This window comes from Lutjanus erythropterus, chromosome 12, assembly GCF_056507025.1.
Source record: "Lutjanus erythropterus isolate fLutEry1 chromosome 12, fLutEry1.hap2, whole genome shotgun sequence".
Taxonomy (NCBI): domain Eukaryota; kingdom Metazoa; phylum Chordata; class Actinopteri; order Lutjaniformes; family Lutjanidae; genus Lutjanus; species Lutjanus erythropterus.
Genome location: NC_139328.1, coordinates 17,667,300 through 17,680,582, shown reverse-complemented (window position 1 = coordinate 17,680,582; position 13,283 = coordinate 17,667,300). Strand labels below are relative to the sequence as shown.

At 38.8% G+C, this 13,283-nt stretch overlaps 1 protein-coding gene across 2 annotated transcripts in view; it reads right to left on the bottom strand.

The window, feature by feature from the left end:
• The window catches only part of piezo2b (piezo-type mechanosensitive ion channel component 2b), a 120,606-nt gene that overhangs the window by 67,682 nt on the left and 39,641 nt on the right, over positions 1-13,283 (bottom strand). For both annotated transcript variants that reach the window (XM_084731678.1, XM_084731679.1), the window contains exons 6-8: positions 12,080-12,344; positions 10,583-10,796; positions 3,837-4,011 (exon numbers count right to left, since the gene is read on the bottom strand). In XM_084731678.1, coding sequence (XP_084587804.1) covers positions 3,837-4,011; positions 10,583-10,796; positions 12,080-12,344 — 654 coding nt within the window. The remainder of the gene's footprint in view (positions 1-3,836; positions 4,012-10,582; positions 10,797-12,079; positions 12,345-13,283) is intronic.

The following is a 13,283-nucleotide window of genomic DNA, read 5'->3' as shown; positions in this document are numbered from 1 at the left end:
CAGGCTCTTCAACATTTAGGACTATATCACTATGATCTTCTTCAATTCATATTGGAAAGACAAGGCAATGCTGTACTAGAAAACAAAACTCAATCCAATAATGTGTTGAAACGGGTTAAATTGTGGGAGGATGTAAATGTAAAATGTTTTTATTCATGGAAATTAATCAACAGCCACAGTGGACATCTACTGACAATGAAACCCATTTGTTGCAGCTGTTTAAGTTACATCTATAGAATAATTATGAACTCTGATGAAACAATTTCAGAACATTTTTGTCCGAGGTTAACCAACAATTTGGCAGAAGTAGGGATATACAGATCACCACTGCAAACTGCACCCAAGTATTATGGATGAATGACAGATAAAATCACTTGTTAAGTCTTTGATATTCTGCATTAACGATTTCAATATTCAGCAGAATCAGAATTCGTCTTTCATACACAGAAAGTTAATGCAGCAGCATCACCTGAAAAAAAATTCCAGTTCTCATAATTGGTTCTTAGCTCATTTCTAGTTGTATTTCTACTGCTGGTTATGGTAATAAATACGTTTTCCTTAGAACTAAAAGAAAATAAATTGCACACTTGTGGATTCAACACAATAAATTGTTAATAAAACCAATATGAAGTCCAAACTGCACAATCAAATTTTTCGCTCTTAATTATTATACCAAAGCTATTGTGTGTTCCATAATTTGCATTTCATTGTTTTCAGTCAATAGTCAGATATAAATTCCTCATGTCTCATTTCTTCAGATACATTTATTAAAATTGGATTGAATTATTCTTCTCACAGTTGTTACTACACCATTGAACTACTGCTGAATAAACACAGGAGTATGAGCTACCAATCAAACATTAAATCAATTGAGAAATGGTAACGGTGCGTTTGGATTTTTCTTGTCTTTTTGGCAATGATGAGCTCCATCATAATCTGGCATCTTCAGTATCGAACAAACCTGTCAGCTGCTGATTTATCTTGTCATCATGTTTATTATTAGCGTCGTAAAAAGTGTAAGGGTAGGTGAAAACACACACACACGCAAGCACGCAAGCACGCACGCACGCGCGCGCGCACGCGCACACACACACACACACACACACACACACACACACACACACACAGTTCTCCATGGAGAGATCAATAATGCATACAGTCTCGCAGGTTTACAGGGAAGTATTGACCCCTCTATAAAAACACTGATCTATAACTCCATTACAGGACAGAGGAGCTGGGCCTCCAGCTCTGAGAAGATGGGGTGAGTTCAGGAGCAACGGTCATCAGGACATTTAAGTTCACTACTTCCCACATTGCATGACATTTCACTGAGAACTGCAGTAGTTCAATGATGGGATACAACAGTCCACATCACATTTTTTTGAAGGGAAAAATGTGCAGAAAAAAAAGCATTATAATGAAATACTATAGTGCTGCTTAGATGCCTGGTCTAAATATCTTGTTCTCCACATGCAAGAAAACATCTGGAGAACAACTTCAGATAAACTTCAGAGTAGGTTTGGGTGATTGGATGATTATTTGATTATTTATCTGGAGAGGATGGGAGGAGTTGGAAGGGGGGACAATAATACCGTTTAGAAAATTTAACATATCACCTAACTCTACTTCAGGGTTCGCTCAAAATGAGTTGTTGTTGTTGTTGTTTATAGTCCGAGTTCACAGATTGATGCACATGTCAATAAGACTAAGATATAGTCTAAAACTTCATACTAACTGACCTCAGTTTTGGAAATAAATATAAATATGACAGTGAGCTTAATTTGTAAACATTTGTGCAATAAGTACAACAATGATTGATCAAATTTGGACCAGTGATGTCAGAGTTGTTATGTAATAGTTATATTCATATTCCCCTGTAGAGAACTGTTAACTCAGCTTTGTTACAGTCATGTGTTGTCAAAATTAGACCAACAGTGTCTCAGATAACACCTGAGCTACAGCGGACAGATCCAACCAGTGATCAATTGTCCTGGAATCTTCCATCAATACAGTTTCTCTGATCATGAGGCCACCTGGCTGCCCGTTTAATTCAGTCTGCTTTCTATTTCAGTTCACTGTCTGGAATTCACTGAGGAGCCATGTTGGAAGTGTTTGCGTCTTTGACACTAATCCACCCAGTTTTACATGAACTGCAAATCCATCTCTCACTGAGCAAGAAGCTAATTAAAGAGGGGAAACAACAAGTTCAATCACAGATTGTTTGTGGGGAGAAAAGAAGGCTACTTTATCTAGAGACAGTAATCTACATCCATTCTCTGCATTTGAATTTTCTGTTTTACTTCAGGGTTGTAATTAAAGACAAACCCACCCTCAGATGCTTTAACACTGTCATTATTCAGTTTAGCTGTGATTTTATGATTATGTGTAGTAATAAGTCTAAATTACACACATTACCCCTTTATTGTACTACATGTATTGTTTTGTCTGGTCACTTAATTTCTCTGCTGTATCTCCCAGAATCTCTTCTCAATCCTACAGACAACAGGTGTGAACTCGTGTGCTAGAAGTTGGAACTGAATGACAAACCATGTGGGAAACATTTTATACTGTGGCGGCCCCTGCTTATGCTGCTCAGGCTGCTCACTCTGCTTCTCTGCTTGACTGTGAGTTAAATGTGTGTGTTGTCTTTCAAGGCACCAACCAGATCAGGAGCACCTGGGCCCAGCACTCTGATGGATATACAAGTGCCGCTTCCAGCATGACACTGCTCTCTCTCCACCAGCACCTGCACCTCTCTGTTTGCTTAGCCTTTTGTTCATTTCAACTCCACAACACCTCACCTTACATCATCCACACACCCACGTGTTCATTACTGAGCCTGTTGACCTCCACACCTCATGCCTGCAGCTAATCTTAAGTTTATCTTGCTTTGGGCCAGGTTATGGCAAAAAGGGGGCTAGTCTGAGTCTATTTGAGGCTGGCTCCTTCTATTGCTCTTTCTCTTCTTTAACAGGGCTCCCACACATTTTTACCAATGAATTTTCAAAATCTTTCCATAACAGTTGTATGCTATTGTACCTCATTCCCATGACTTTATTTGAGTAGCTGGAAACAGGTAGGCCTGAAGCTGCAAAAGGGTCTTCATTAGCATTTGCTAACTAGCTCAGTAGACATTCAGCTGTGTAAGCTGCATATGCCAACGTATGTCATGTGATACTAGAAACGGATTTTGTGTAAGGTTAAGACATGTTTAGGGATTTTCATGAAGATATTTTTAACGACAATCTATTTTCAAAATGTTTCCAAACCATTTCCTGATCTGGAAAATTGAATACATTGGAAAAGTATCATATTTTTACATTATTTTTCAATCTCCTGAAAAGATCTCTCTAACTTAGGCCACTTATGTAGAGTACATCACAAATCATCAGGTCTTTAGGGTATATTTTCCCTTTAAGGCCCTTCACCTTTATGAAACTGACTGAATTATTTAAGTATTAGGCCCAAATTAAGGGAAAAAAGATGAGGAAGAAGACATTTTCTAAATTTTGAGAATTAAAAAAAAAGATTTTGAAGTGATATTTCAACTTTATTCCTAACATTTCAAATTTATTCACAAAAACTTAAAAAAAAAAAAAAAACTTCCTCCTATGACTTATTTTCATACACCTGTGACTAACACTGAAAGTTCAACTATACAACATTTTAAATTTATTCTCAAAATTCAAAATTAAGTGTTTCTCCTATACCTTGCCCTAACACTCCTCCATACCTTTTGGTCCAGGTCACCTAATAGGACATCTTTTACTGGAATTGAACTTAAAAAGGTCTGCTCTCATACGTTCTCACTGCATTTCTGTGTGCTGTGTCCTCACCATCAGCTGGTCGATAGGTTCCTGCAGCCAGAGACGGATGAGCGTGGCCAGGGTATAGTAGAGAATCAGTAGCATGATGGGATTGACAAAGTGGTACCACTTACGATCCGGGTGCACAATGAGCTTCCACGTGTAGGAACAGTTGCTTTGAATAATGGGGGAGATGCCAAATAGACTGCAGAGACAGAAAGACAGGTATATGAGGACAGGAACAGATCTGAGTCATAAAATCGGGAACTTTGAGTTTAAATTACTAAAAGAAACATTATATAAAGATAAACATATAGTAGATTAAACATTTGATAACGTCATCATGTCATTGTGGTGTAAAGGTGTGATTACCAAACAAGATCATAATCAATTAATCAATTAAGTCATTTTTCATTAAAAAAGATGACAGTTCCAGGATCTCATGTGTAAAAACTTACTGCTTTTTTTAGTCTTACATCATGGTAAATTTAATATTTTGCTGGTTTGCACTGTTGGTCAGAAAACATTTCACACGTCACATTGTTCTTAAGAAAATTGTGATGGATATTTTTCTTTTTGATGTTTTACAGACCAAACAATTAAAACATTCATCAAGTGAATAACTGGCAGATCAAGTTAGAATTTGTTAGTTAAACTAAATTAAAAAATTAAATTAGTATAAGCCCTACTCTGTTTCCCAAAGTTTTACCGTCTATCCTAACTAATGAAGCTGCTTTAGATTTTGTAGCTGACATATGAAAGGAAGAGAAAATGCACAAATGCTCAAGCTTAAATCTTATGTGAACTGGCCCAAAGTCATTAATCAGTGGATTCTATCGTTCTCATTGAGATAAGTGTATTGTTCAATTCATTAGATTCGATTCAGCGCAGGAGGGGTTCTCCATCTTTAAAACTAATTATCGATTCCAGAAACAAAGCCAGGATGGATGAGGTGAAGCAAACATAACAAAAGATTGTGGGAACTGCAGAGTCATGTTGTCTGTGCTCAGCAGCCGATATACTGTATACCATAGTTTGTCAAAGTGTGGCTTGCTGGCCAATGGCAGCCCATAGAAACATTTCATCCAGCCAAGTGAATGTATTTTAATTTTTAACAGGCTACATTCAGTATACTTCTCTTGTGCAGCCCTCAAACATGCTGTTTCCCTTAACTGGCAATCAGTCATCAAAACCTGGAGAGCCCCTGAAGGTGATGATTAAAGGGGTAAGAAAAAAAAAGCTATTTAATTCAAAATGTTTTTTCATTTATTTATATATATTTTTCTTGATAAATGGCAATTGCTTTCACCTCTTCAGGCCTGTAAGGAGCTTTCAAATCAAACATTAGTCTCTGGTTACATGCTCGTGTCTACACTGGGGTCAGACGCTGTGATGAGAGAGTTCACAAGTAGATATGTAGATATGGCTTTATTATCAGGGGTCACAAGGGTCAAAAGGTTTTAAACAAGTGCTAAATACTATCAGGCCAGAGTTGAGCAGTTTTTGGCTGGACTGCAGGGGTAAGCTGGATGACTGAGCAACTAAGTTAGTAAATAAAAAGTAATGATAACAAAAATTCATCTATATGTCACAACAACCCTTTGAATTTGGGATATACTAGGTTTCACCTTGTTTTGTTCTAAGTAATTTGAGCTGGAAGTGAGGTGCTGCCCCAAAGGAAGGGGTTTCAGTATTTTGGGAGTGTGAGATCGACAGACAGTTGGTGTGGCGTCAGCACTAATACACGCGTTGCACCGCACCACTGTGGTGAAGAGAGAGCTGAGCCTGAAGGCAAAGCTTTCAATTTACCAGTCGATCTATCTGTCACCTATTATCAAAAGTTTTGTGACCAAGAATGAGATCACATATTTCTGTATTTCTGTCGCATGTTTCCTCTGTTGGGTGGCAGGGCGCAGCCTCAGAGTCTTGGAGCAGAGTCGCTGCTCTTTGTGTCAAAAGGAGCAAGTTAAGGTGATTCACTCATTTGATAAAGATGCCTCCTAGACACCTCCCTGCAGAGTTTTTTAGAGATCATATATCTCATTTCTTTGTGATAATTTTCTTTTTTTTTATAATTTTACTGACAATTGGTGCATTTATTCAGCAGTAGTAAAAATAGCAAAAAAGGACAGCATTTGTCATGTTGTCTAATAACAGTGTGCTTAATCAAGGAAAAAAGAGAGGCTTCATGTGGCTTGGGAACGTCTCGGGATCTTCCAGGAAGAGCAGGAAGAAGGTGCTGGGGAGAGGAAGTCTGAACTACAGCCTGCTGCTACTGCAACAAGTGCCATGGATATGTGGCAGTTTAAGTTTAGTTTGGTGCTTAATCTTGGTGTTGCCTCTTCAGAGCATTCTTAATTCTTAGAAATTTGGTAAATACGGGTTTAGGTGATATACTACCATGATAAAACTATGTACACTGGAAATATCAATGGAGAAAATATACTGTCAATCAAGTAAATAAGTGTGGAAAGGCAAGTTACAGCAATCCCAAGAATATTAAAGGGATAGCAGTTATCCATAGTCAATGGCCGGCAGGCCCCCGGTTTGGAGAAGAAGGGGTGTAGGAAGCTAAGTCATATGCTGCTGTGGACAGGGTCAGCAGCAAAACATATTTTAGCAAAGTCAGTTCAAATGTACACTATTGTTAGAGTATTTTCACTACTTTATCTTGCAGTCAGACAACCTTTTTCAGTGGGAAACCATCATTATATAAGCCAAATATGCCTCTTTCCAAAGCAAGACTTCACTGACAAAACAGTAATTTTACTTTGTGGAACACTGATTAGAGCCAAGTATCTTATTCAAGCCCACTTCAAATAATCTTTACTACCCCTTAAGCTACTTTATCCTACAGTTGACTTGCCCTCATGTAAACAACTTTAGAAATTAGGTGTAATCTATGTGTGTAGTCTAGAATTTCTGATAAATGACATTCCTGCAAAGAAAATCTCCCTCTACACCCTAACCTTGGAATCTGAAAAATGCACTGAGGCTTAAAATCTGTTTGTACCACAAAGGATGCCCCATGATTCACTCTGTTTCCTCTGAGCAGAATGAAGGTCATCCACTCCACAGGAAGTGCACTGACGTAGTCCAGTGACAACCACACAGATTTAGATGCCTCCTGAGTCTTTTCTTTCTGTGCCATGTGGAGGAGGGAACACTCCCCTATGACCCCATCATGCTTCCTGAACGGTTCCTTGTTGCAGCTGGGAAAGGCCCACTGGTCACATGACTGGGGACTTCCATTGTAATGAGGAGAGGCAGGAAGTGGAGTGGAAGCCAGGCCTCTCAACAGTCTCACTCAACACCCAGATGGCGGCAAGGCCAAGTCACTGTCAACAAGCACAATTAGGGCAGGCACTAAGGTAGCCTATTGTCCAATGGGGGGCTGCACATAGTTACGGCCGTAGGATTTTCCCTCTGACCGTGTCTGAGGGTGTGCAGAGAGGAAACAGGCCAGATCAGAGGAGAACGTGTTACTTTTATCATCACATTGGGCCTCAGTTTTCATGCAGCTGCCGACAGAAATACCTCAGCGCTGTGGAAAGTCAACATGAACGCAATGTGGAGACGGCAGATGATGAAATAGTTGGCCTGTTCGTGTAAAGAGCTATCAAAGAAGAATCCACACCTTCACAAACTCTCCAAATTTAGGACTTCAAATATACAAATAAAGAGCTTCTGTCCAAAATGAAGTCTGCTCACCCATATTTACTGCTAGAAGCTAAACAAAGCAAATTTAAAAGTTTGTAATGTAGTCAAGTGTCATCATTGGTGAAAACTCGGCTTTTTTGGTAATATTTGTGTTACAAAGTAGTTTGGATCAATGGTTCCCAGCATTTTTGCCATATGACCATTTAAATGAAGCAACACGCACTTGTGACCCCTCATCACAGGTTATGCCCTCAGTATAGTGATGAGTTATGAGCAGTATTTTTTTAGTCTCATTTGTGATATTGTGATATTTAGTCTCAGATCTGATATTGTGACAATATGGCTATTGGTGTTTTCACAACATATCAACCCAATGAGGTTTTTGATAAATAATCATCATTAAAGTGGACATAATGAGTAAGTGAGTAAAGGCAAATAACAGAACAGCTAGAACAGTCTGATAAGTTCAAAAAATTACATCACTTTACAGAAATGCAGCCTTTAAAACCAAGAAATTACAATATTTATGCCATATCATGATGAAACAACATCTAAAACCGAAGACAATATCTAGATTAATATCACAATATTCAGTTGATTGATTGATTTAATATTGATTTGGTACCACTTTGAATTTGATACAATATCAATATAGTATGTTTTTACTAACATTAAGGACTTTTAGAGGCCCAAAGAGGTGAAAGTATCTAGTATTATACTAATTTTAGGGATTGGTTGAGGCTGGAAGAAGTTAGAGTACAATATCAGACTCCAAAGAAAATAATCCTTCTCAATCATCACTAGAAGTGTGTGTCAGAGTCTGTATCTGCAGACACCTGTGTTTGCCTGCATTTTCTTATTTTGCTGTGTTTGCAATACTTCTGGGTTTCTGGGTGTGCAGCCCTCAGCCAATAACAGCACGCAGGGTGTGAAGGCAGGAAAACGTAGCAACCAGCCAAGCCGTTGAGCCAGGCAGGAGTGGCCAACTTTGAATGTTGTGTTTACAACCTGCAACAGACAAACCCTACTCATTCTGACTTAAAATACTATTAGAGTTCTGAAGAAATAAATGTATTCAGTATTGCATGAGAAAAAAAAGAAAAAAAATACAGATTCTAAAAACTTTTTTATGCCTCTAATAGTTTAGTGAGCCCTCAGATTTACCATAGGACCCTAACTCAGATGTTGCTGTATACAGCACTCATAGTTTAAATAGACTATTGACTGTGCGAGGAGCCCATTAATTGAAATGAGTTTGTTTTTAATGAGAAGTCCTTCAATGCAGTGCTGTAATCACACCTTATCTGCCATCTGAACCAGGAGAGGGATAGGGAGGACACAAGGTTTGTCCAAGGCAGTTTCAGCTATACATAGCTGTAAATAACCTCGGTCCTGACACACAGCAGCACAGCTTTCAAATGAGAAACTGTGAGATCAATAAAACCCTGCAACACCAAGGGCACTGAGACAACAGCTACAGTGAGACAACAGCTGCAGTAAGACAACAACAACTACTACAACTTCTCAGTTTTAAAATACATCATTATTTAAGGTTCACATGACATTAATGGAACAACTGAAAAAAAACATGGTGCATATCATTTTTTGAGAATGCTTTCTATTTTATTTGTGTTTTAGCTGTTTGCATCTGACTATATCTTTGTAGTTTCACTTAAGTAAACCTACTTGTACTTACTTGTAATACAGGTACATAAAAAAAACATCCACACCCTCAAATCAATGCAAAAAATCAATGCAAAAATCTTTTTAATTAGCAAGCTTTTGGTCAGAAAGCTTCTAATTAAAAAGATTTGTTCCTATCCCTTTAAAAGATCTCTGACTGAAAACTAGTTCTATTATACTGGAGAGAAGTCAGACATCTCTACAGCCACACTGATACCATGAAAAAAATGTGGATGGATAAATAGCACCACAGGCCAGAGGCAAAATACGTAACTGTCTATTTCATAAATATCTTTTTAATCACTAATTAATGCATTTAAGCCTTCTTTTAATTATATTTATTGTATGGACGTTCCTTTCAGTTTTATCTGTGTGAAGCGCACTTAATTGCCCCGTGTAGGAAATGTGCTATATAAATAAACTTATCTGCTTAAGAAATATATACATTTATTAGTATTAATAAGGAATTTATTATTTTAAATGATTTGAACAGGTTAAATGTTCCTCCTTTCCTGCTATAGCAAAAAAAGTCACCTCTTTGTCAAACATGTGCGGTGGTAGCCTTGATGTTTAATTTTCATTAGTGAGTAAATAAACAGCATTCTTTGCATTCCAGGTTGTCAGTTGAACACAATGAGCTTAGTGACCTGAGGTACTTTCTGCTACAGAGTCTGTATTCATTACAACTGTGACTAATGTATGTTGGCAAGATGTGCAACAATGTGGCTTCACTCCAACCACAACGCTTCACCGCTGCAGCCACAGACAGCTGATTGTCTCCTTTTCTCATGCATAATAAAACAACACTGGTTGTAGTGAAGAGCCTAAAAGCTCTGCTGCTGATATTGATGTGCTGTGAGTGGGAGTTTGATACATCTCCCGTCCAGCTGGGTTTGCCTTTTCCTTTGCCTTCTTGTTTGTAACAATAGTAAATATTTATTATCGTTTAAACAAACTTGCCTAGGGCGCAGTAAATATCGTCGAGTCAAAGGAGCTCTGGCTGCTGTGCTCTATCATCACGTCATGTATTTTCACATTATTAAGGTGCCAGACAGCATTAGTATGGGTGTGTGCTGTTTAACTAGAGAAATACACTTCCAACAACTTATCAAAGAGACGGGAGATCTGATGCTGGCAAGTTTAACTTTCTCTGGATTGATCCATCGCTTACTGTTGTGTGGGAGACAGTTTGTATTTTATTGTTAAGGTTTGATTCATCTCCTTCTGTCGGCAGAACTGAAGTCAAGTGTACTGACAAAGTTTAAACTGGAGAAATTATCCAAACCTGTTGCATCTTACTAAGCAGATATATTGTAAATTAAAACACTTTTTGATTTTGGTTGATGGAAATTAATTGAAATGACACTAAAAAGTAACAGACATACTAGGTAAACTAGAGGATTTTCAGTTTCAGTCCTCTGCGTGTCTCTGACCTGATGTATCTATCCTGCGGCGAGATGGACTCCTGGAAGAACTGGAACTGGTAGAGGTAGAGCACAATGATGTGTCCAGCGCTGAAGATGGCCATCAGGACACACATGCAGCTGAAGATGAGCGTGTCAAAGGTGCGGCAGAGGGACCACCAGGTGCACAGGAACAGAAAGATGAAGAAGTAAACGGCCGAGGTCAATGAGGGCAGCATGATGCCTGCAAACACAAACACAGCAGAGACAAAGTCAGAGGACTGTGGTTTACTTATCTGATCAAGACGGTATACTGTGTAATTATCAGGATTTTTTGGTTTTACATATTTTTTCGTCAAAAACAACAGCACAATACAGCATCACTGCCAGGCACAATGATATCCATAATGTCCAAATAACAAAGATGATATATTATGGATAATAAACTGTGGTTTTTATCCAGCACTATATAATTTGTATACAAGTCTCCATGATTGGCAGAGCATACAGCAGAAGGAAATGACATTTTAAGTGGTGAGGATGAGAAGGGTGAGCCATGACTATGTTCCTTTTTCCAGCAACAATTATCCATTTTCTTCATTTTCTCCACTTTGCAATCTGTCAGCCTCTGTTTGACTTAACTAGAGAACTCACTTACTTTCTTATATTATATAACCCAAAGACAAGCGCAATTAGTGATGGTAGGTCACAAGTACACAGTGGCTTGTTTTATTAAGCTGCAAGTTGAAAAAGTTTGCTTGTTTTATTTTTTGTCAAAGTTTTTCTTTATCAGTGTTTCATGGCAATGCTAATGCCATCTTTTGCAGCTTATGTTTTAAGAACACCTTGTGTTGTGTTCAGCGCCTTCTGGGAAAACTGTACGAAAAAAAATGTTTTTCTCAATTACAATCTTAAAATCAAACCCACACAACAAATAAGAAGGGCATTTTGTGAATAAGATGTTACTTTCATTTCTCTCTTGCAGCTGACTCTCGTATTTCAACTGAATGCTTTTTAAACCTATTTGCCTGCACTAAATTACCACAAAATACAAACCAACACAACAGTAACTGAAAAAGGTAACCAAAAGTACAGTTCCCCTCAAAATGAAAGATGCAGGTTTTTCCTCTTACCTGTAATGCTATTTATCCATCTAGATTGTTTTGGCGTGAGCTGCAGAGTTTTAGAGATATCAGCTGTAGAGATGTCTGCTTTCTCTCCAACATAAAGGAACTAGATGACACATGGATTGTGTGCAGTACATTTGAAAATCAACAGCATTATCTCTTCTCACACACGCACTTTCTTCTGTGCAACATAAAGACAATAGTTCCTACATGAAACTGCTTACAACAAGGTCTATGAGCACGCAGACATCTCTACGACTGATATCTCCAAAACTCTTTCTCAAGGAAGTTGTAAGAATTTTCATAGAATACTGATATATTATAAACTGTATATAAATATTCAAATGTAACACAAAAAAATCAAGATTCACGTCACGTCAAGTCATGCAAACCTGCTAACCTGTCATGCCCAGCAAGATGGTGACCACCACCTTCCCAGCGGTGGTGATCAAGTTCCCGATGATCTCCTTCACTTTGGCTGCGAACTCTGCCACAAACCGCAGGATTTTCCTCTTGGTGCTCTCCTTTGCCTCCTCCTCTTCTTCCTCTTCCTCCTCCTCCTCTTCCTCCTCGTCCAGCTCCTCATCCTCCTCAGCCTCGTACCCCGCTTCATAGTCTTCCTCCAGCAAGATGTTGTCGTCCAGGCTCAGCTTCTCCTCTTCTTCCTTTGAGGTGGATCACAGTGACACATTTCAGTAATGAATGATGAACGGTGCAGCGTGGAGGTCAGAGCTCTCCATGGTGCTGAAAACACTTTCCGACAGGTAGCAGTTACATAACAATCCCTGCAGAGACTCCAGTTGAGACTGTGTTTAAACATATATGTGGTCTGTGTGGCTGCTTGAGCGACCCTTGGCAGATGTTTTCCTCTGGAACCATAGAGTGGCTTCAGATCTAATCCGGTGAGTTCCTCTTTGGCTCTAACTAACTACCTGTCCCACTTTTCCTCAACTAAATAGAGACATAATAGCAAGTGAGCCATTAACAGTGATTTATCTGGAACACATAAGGCACCAGACAAAGAAAGTAGCAGGTGGTGTGAACCCTGTTTTGAATCAAACACTAGTCTCAGCTCACTGACGGAAATAAAAGCCTGAACACAACGCAGGCTCTACAGATGAATTCCTGGTGTTTCTCAGTAATGGGGAGTGATGCCATCTGTGCCAGCACAGTCGAAGAGAAAGTGAATGTGGATTTAATTAAAACTGAGTCATAAAGAGGAGGGAGAACTTGCCAGGGGATGGGGGCTGTGCTCCAAGTCATCAACACTCACAGGGAACTCTCTATTCAAACTGCGGCTCCACTCCTCCCAGCTGATGAAGCTCAATGTGGACATTATGTAGCAGGAGAAACGACTGTCCACTCCACTGACTACTGACCTCTTCAGCAAGTAGTTATGACTCACAGAAGGTGGTACTTTTTGTTTGCTTACATTAAATACCAGTGAACCAAGAGAAATGCCATCCATTACCACTACAACCTGTCAGAGACCTGAACTGTAGTCTGGAAATCAGTTTGTGTACATTTCTGAGTCATTTGAGGTGTTCGGAAAAAAATACTTCAACCAAGTTAAGACATTTTTGTCTTCGTATTTATAAAAACAA